Source organism: Microtus oregoni, unplaced genomic scaffold, assembly GCF_018167655.1.
Source record: "Microtus oregoni isolate MIOR12 unplaced genomic scaffold, Mior012 000000F_ref0000247, whole genome shotgun sequence".
Taxonomy (NCBI): Eukaryota; Metazoa; Chordata; class Mammalia; order Rodentia; family Cricetidae; genus Microtus; species Microtus oregoni.
The window spans coordinates 43104646-43111111 of NW_024543059.1; the positions used below are offsets into that span (position 1 = coordinate 43104646).

Here is a 6466-nt window from a genome sequence, read left to right on the forward strand (position 1 = left end):
TGTGGGTCACTTTTCCTTGCATTGTAGGGCATTTTCTTGATTAATGACTGGTGTGGAATGTCATAGGCCCATGGGACAGTGTTGCCCATAGGCAGGTGATACTGGGTCCTTTAAGAAACTGGACTCTAATCTAGGATAAAGATTCTCAAACATGGTGCCCAGCCTTGCCTGACTTGCTTCATCCTGTACCGCTTTACCAAAGTCCTCCTCACCCACCATACTGTCCCGGGGTTTGCAGTCCAACAAAAAGCTCTTCGCTTCCATTCTCCTCGCCTGTTATTCCTTCTTCCCGACAAGGATTCACCATCTTCTACCTTGCACGGTTTGTCTACATCATCTTGTCTCTCCAATGAAATATTCACATCCCTCTTCTTTTAACAAACAATATCAGGCAAAAAAGAACCCAACCCTGAGCTATTTCTTTCTGGGTGAACACTGTCCCCAGGCTTCCAGTCGAGGGCCCCTGAGAACAGAGAAACAAATGCGATGCTCTCATCATACCAACCATGTTGTAGCTGTACCCCTCCCTTCTCCAAGGAAGCCAACACATTTTTTTCTTTTGAATAGAGGGGTGAGGATACAAAATGAATTGTAGTGCCCAATGACCTGAATAGACTTTTCTCATAAGATAAATTCACATAGCAAAATCTGTAGGAGCCTGCTGCTACAAAGTCAGCTAGGGTTCCTGGATTGGGGGGACGCTAAGGCTAAGGAAATATCAGATGAAAGGAACTGAGAGAAACACAGGATAGAATCAGGAGGTCTGTTAGATCATGCCCAAACCACCAAACAGCCCAGAGTTTATTTCAGAACAACCTTATAAGCAAAGGCAGAAAATTTCACAGCACAGATAGTCAGTATCTAAGCACAAGAGCATTCTGGTCCTTGAGTGATCAGCCTCCTCTCTAACATGTGCTTGCTGCTCGGAAGCAGCCTTACTTTCTATTCTGATGTTATTGAGGTTTGGCATCTGTAGTAATAAGAGCGGTGGCGGAGCTGCGTCCCCAACACCCCAGCCGCCTGCTGGCTTATGCCCTGAAATAACAACACACAAACTGTATTCTTTTAAACACTGCTTGGCCCATTTCTATCTAGCCTCTTCTAGGCTAATTCTCACATATTAATTTATCCCATTTCTAATCATCTGTGTTGCACCCCAAGGTGCGCTTTCCGGGAAGATTCTAGCCTACGTCCATCCTGGGTCGGAGCTGAATCCCATCTGCCTGGGAGAGTGGAGCATGGCATCTCTGTCTGAGGCGTCTTACCTCACTTCCTCTTCCTCCCAGCATTCTGTTCTGTTTACTCCACCCACCTATGTTCTAAGCTATGAGCCCAAGCAGTTTGTTTATTACTCAGCCAATAAAATCAACAGATTGATATATGACACTCCCACCGGCGTCGGCCGTATTCTTTCTACTAGAGAGGATGTTGTTTTATCACAGATGGGCAAAATGCTCTTTCCCATGGGCTAAATCAGGAGTCTCTCACAGTTCTCAATATTATTGGAAAAAGTAGAGCAGGCAAGCTTTAACTCGAATGACTCATGAGTCAGAATCGACTCCAGATGGAAACTGAGTCATATGTGAACTACCACAAATACCTAGTGCTGCTTCTCCATCTCCAACAGCTGTTTCCTGATGTTTTCTCCCAGCATTTCTGTTCTGTGCTTTGCCACTTTCTGCCTGAAGCCCTGTAGCAAAATTAACAACCTGTGGGCCCTGCTCATGCCTGCTTATGGTGTCTTAGTTCTTCATGACTTTGAAGCAAATTCCTGTACTATCGTTTTGTGTTCCTGGTTTATAACAGTATCTGAATTAATCTGCTTTATTATCTTTCTTAGCGACTGCTCATGAATAAGCACACTTGAGTCTGGAGAAGTCCTTTCCCAGTTCACCCCTGTGGATGCCAAAAGTCAATGTCTTCTGTTCCTTCTCCTATTTAACAGACCCAGCTTAATTTTGAACTATAGTTTGAAAGGACATAATCTCAGGCTTTGGATTTGCCATGCACCCCCATGATTATTATATATTCAGTTTTTCAGTATTAATGTTCCTTCCTTAGACACTGGCTCTGCATGATTTGATGGAAAGTCCTTACCTTGATTATTTCCAGTCAGGATGAGGAAGACTCTGGAAGCTCCACATGCTGCATTCCTGAGCATAGGTAGATTGCACAATCTGGGGAAAGCCGAACTGTGTCAAGAGAAAACTTTGTGTTCTGAAACATAAATTATGGCCAAGTGGGATTATGCAAGATCAAAAAGGGGATTTCTCCACTAGCCAAGTGACAGTATATATAGGCAGCCCCAGCCACATCTCCTCAACGAGTAACACAAACCGCTCACCGAGGTCTCAGCAGGAACTGACATCTCCAGGTGAGTTGTCAGAACTTCCCAGCATTTGCTCTTTGCAGACTCTGTTCCGCCAGCATTCACTGGCTGTGTTTTCATGCCTGGTCTCTCTCCTGAATCTACTAGATGCATTAGGATTCATAGGAGACAGTGCTGTTGCCATGGGGATTTGTTGTCTGCTTCTGTGTGAATTCAAGGAAGGGTGGGGTCAGCCTTCTACAGATAGATTGCAGAGACCTATGATGGCTGTAAAGCCACCACACGCCTCTCCAGAAGCTTCTTATACAGTTGGGTTTTGGCTGGCGAGATCAGAATGCAAAGTGCTCTATACTAGGGGTCCATTTGCAAACTCTCAGGCACTGGGAGTTGAATGAAACACGTGGAAATGGGGAGCAAGACACTTTCTGGAATCCACTTACATCATCTCTCTACATGTGTGTGGATTTCTGTATAAAATCCAGTGGGATTTGGTGTTGACATACAAGCACAGCTCAACATTATAGAAGCATCCTCCACCCCATGAAATGGCACGTTCATCCTTGCCTTTTGTTTCCCTGACCCTACAGCAGGATGAAGCCTTCCATTGCCATCATATTGTGTCTCTTGGTCCTGGGAGTTGACAGCCAAAGGTGGCTCGAGTTCATTAAAGAAGCTGGTCAAGGTAAGAGCAAAGGATGGGGGCAGGAGGTTGGATTTGTGGATTCCAAGTATTTACCAGAGCAGGGACCACAAAATTCAGGGCAAACATTCTTGTGACGTATCCTGGATAGGGGAACATTTTTGCTCTTCCTATGTAGTTCTGAACTTTTATGGTCAGTGTTGACCTCTTTGTGTGAGGACCCCTAGCCTAAGAGCACATAATGTGAGTACAGCAGCTTTTCCACAGAAATATAGGAGCAATCTGTACCTGAAAGATGCAGATTCGCCAGCAGGAGAGGGGATCTGCTGCCCCCTTGTGGAAGGTGATGAACAGCTCACCTCTATGTCTTGGGGCTGTGAAATGAAGAACATCCTAGTGTTCCAGGAGAGGAAGAGGAGAACCATTGCAGTCCCCAAACGCAGTGACAGCAGCCAAGGCTTTCCAGAGAGTGTGTTCCACAGTGAAATTCACAGACAGTAAATTTAACCAGTCTTCGAGAGCAAGGGAGCACTCAGTATGTCTCTAGAGACACATGAGCTTAGTCAACACACAATGCCTGCAGATAGTACCTTCCACATATTTCCCATCCTATTCTAGACATAGAGCCAAGAGCAAGGACGTAGGACTCCTGGAAATTCAGCATTGCAAGTTCTCATGTATTTTGACATCATGGATATTTATTTATTTTACACTGGTCATCCCACCACCATGTAGTCCCCTCAACCTGCAACCCAAAATACAGACAAATTTGCTAAGTACCCTCTCAGAAATTTTGACACTGCCATGAGAAATGTAGTTAGTATACATTCTTTGATGCGTTTTTCTCAGTGGCCATGGTAAAATGCATTCTCTGTCTTCTCTTACTACACAAACTGTCCTAGGATCTTCCAGCTGGAATATGGTCTTCACTTGTTAGCTTTCTTAAGAGACAGTGTCACCTCTCTTTGTGCAGAGTATATATACCCAGATTCATAGAAGACACTGCCTAGGATTCAACAACTTTCATTAATCCAACTTGGTCTAGTCCAAGGAAAAGTTTCCCCCTTAGGGTCTCTAGGGAAGCCCTCCACAGGGCCAGGAACTCACCTCCTGGACCACTTCAAAGTATTATGTTTTCAGGGTGAAAATGTGAAAATCCACAGGAAGTTTACATCTTCCACCACTGCAGCAAAACCCCAGGTCTGCTTCTTTGAAGTTTCCTGCCTCTGTAGGACTTGGGTCTTATTGAGAGCCTATTGGGACAATCTAAAAGGCAATTTAGAAAACCAGACAGATACTTCTCTGCTGAGAGTAAATTCAAGGCCCAATGAAAAGGAGCTACAGACACCTGGGCTTCTAAAACTATCAGAAAACGCTCATTCTGCTTCATGCTACTTACCATTCCTGCCTGTGACCTCTCCTGCTGTCTCTACTTGCTGGGTCTGGTTGTTGTAGAAATCTAGAAGTGGAGGGAAAGGATGGAGAGTCATGATAAATAAAACCCACAACAACAAAGTGAAGATCAAGATGGTTGTCTTGTCTTGTCGCAGGTTGTGGAAAGGAGAAGCAGGCTGAGGCCCTTGCACAAGACAGTGATATTTTCTTTTCCCTGTGCCTACATTTTAACTCTTCCAGTATATACTAGGTCGTTCCTTGGTAGGAGTGGAGGATGGGCCTTTTTTGTGGGGCTCTCTCTCCCTCCGATTTACTTCCTGTCTCCGTTCCTTGGATTTCAGCATAGCCAAGATATACTTTCAGGGCCTCCTAAACTGGTACTATTTTGGAATGGAGAACCATGGATTGGAAAGCCTTGAGTCTACCCAGAAAGCCAAGGAATGCGGCCAAAGTTGCAAAAGCCATTATCTCTTCAGACCCGGGGCTTTGCCTGAGAAGTTCTCTACCGGATACTCAGGCTGTACTGAGGGGACTAGGCTGTGAGCCACATCCCTCTCCACTTGATAGGATGTCATTGGACTCGGTGTCCAAAGGACAGCTTCTAGGGTGGGCCAAACTAAGGCCCAGTTTGTGGATCTGGATGGAAGCTGAGCTGGTCAGTCTGGGCCACTGGGAACACCCTCTCAGGAGAGGGGCAGAGCCGGTTCTTCTAAGCCCATGCCATCTGGACCAATTCTCCCATACCTTAGTAAGAGGTGAGGCCATCTTTCCAGAGTGCCAGAACCAGCTCTCCCAAGTAGGGGGAGAGTTGCAGCACCAGCTCTCACAGAAGCATCTTCTAATGACTCTTAGGAGCAACCTGGTGAGACCAACTACATTTGGACAATGTTCTTCTCTGCCATGGTCTTAGGCTTCTCTGATCACAGCCTCAAGCCATGAGTTCCTTTATTCCTTTTCATCCTTGCTAAGTCATAGGCAGAGTCTTTAGGTCATGTTCCTGTTGTCTTTCCCACCCAGGCACTAGGGACATGTGGCGAGCCTACACTGACATGAGGGAGGCCAACTGGATAGGTGCAGACAAATACTTCCATGCTAGAGGGAACTATGATGCTGCCCGAAGGGGTCCCGGGGGAGTCTGGGCTGCTGAAGTCCTCAGGTAAACACAGACTGTCGGGATGCTGGGTCTGGGTGGCAGGGATTGACTATGCTGGGAGACCAGTGGCAGATGAGCCCCAGAGAGGGTCATGCCAATCTGTGTCCTCATCCACTTGTTCATGCAGTTACTTCCTCCATTCATGCTCAGTGTAGATCCTGGGCTGTGGACAGAGCTAACGCTCATCTCGAGCTGGGTAGGCCTGCTTCCAATGCATTCCATGCTAATGGGAGAACTGGGAAGGTGTACTATGGCTGTGGCAATTGGTGATAGATTTTTTTCTATGTCTGTTTCTCCTAGTGATCTAAGAGAGAACATTCAGAGTCTCATAGGCCGTGGACATGAGGATTCCATGGCTGACCAGGAAGCCAACAGATGGGGCCGCAGTGGCAAAGATCCCAATTACTACAGACCCAAAGGCCTGCCAGAAAAATACTGAGCATCCCCCCTTCAGACTCAGGAGACTGTACTGTGGGCTCTAGGGACAGGACGTGGAATTCTTTACTTTTGTGCACACTGTGGGCATGGAGAACATACAGTGTATGTGCAATAAATTAATAAGATGAAATTTCCTATCATTGTGTTCTCAGTGATAGATCTGTTTGGTATAGAGGGTCAATACTAAACACAGTCTGGAATAGAGATTTTAGGCTTAGGTCTTGTGTTCTCACAGGTCACACAGTTAGACGGCTCTGATGACTGCCCCACTCCCCATTTGGGATCACGTGACTATTCAAGTCCTGAAGGTACAGAGATAGTGTTTTCAGACCTTTCCATATCCTGACCCCCATGCTCTGTATTTACTGCGTTCTAGCACTTTCTCTTCCCTCACTGCAGTCTCTGATATCTCTCTGCCCCTGTAGACAGGGATACAACCACGGGAAGATTGCAGGGGTGAATTCTGCCTTAGACACTGCCATGTAGATTTTTTGTCATCACAAGAACACTT

At 46.1% G+C, this 6466-nt stretch overlaps 1 protein-coding gene across 2 annotated transcripts; it reads left to right on the forward strand.

Annotated features, from left to right (window-relative positions):
- The first annotated feature begins 2310 nt into the window (after positions 1–2310).
- On the forward strand, positions 2311–6085 carry LOC121436462 (serum amyloid A-5 protein-like). Of its 2 annotated transcripts, none has more exons than XM_041636438.1 (4): positions 2311–2374; positions 2917–3011; positions 5382–5520; positions 5818–6085. In XM_041636438.1, the coding sequence occupies exons 2-4, from the start codon at positions 2921–2923 to the stop codon at positions 5954–5956; spliced, it is 369 nt and encodes a 122-aa protein (XP_041492372.1). In that variant the 5' UTR covers positions 2311–2374; positions 2917–2920; the 3' UTR covers positions 5957–6085. The 2 variants fall into 2 exon arrangements, with proteins under 2 accessions (XP_041492372.1, XP_041492456.1); XM_041636522.1 differs by having other exon boundaries at positions 2326–2374; positions 2920–3011.
- The last annotated feature ends 381 nt before the right edge of the window (positions 6086–6466 follow it).

What these genes read in the sequence shown, in the direction of transcription:
- LOC121436462 (XM_041636438.1), top strand. Translation starts at nt 2,921, where the DNA reads ATGAAGCCTTCCATTGCCATCATATTGTGTCTCTTGGTCCTGGGAGTT. An exon ending in CATTAAAGAAGCTGGTCAAG is followed by an intron (nt 3,012 to 5,381) that starts GTAAGAGCAAAG and finishes TTTCCCACCCAG; the next exon opens with GCACTAGGGACATGTGGCGA. An exon ending in TGGGCTGCTGAAGTCCTCAG is followed by an intron (nt 5,521 to 5,817) that starts GTAAACACAGAC and finishes TGTTTCTCCTAG; the next exon opens with TGATCTAAGAGAGAACATTC.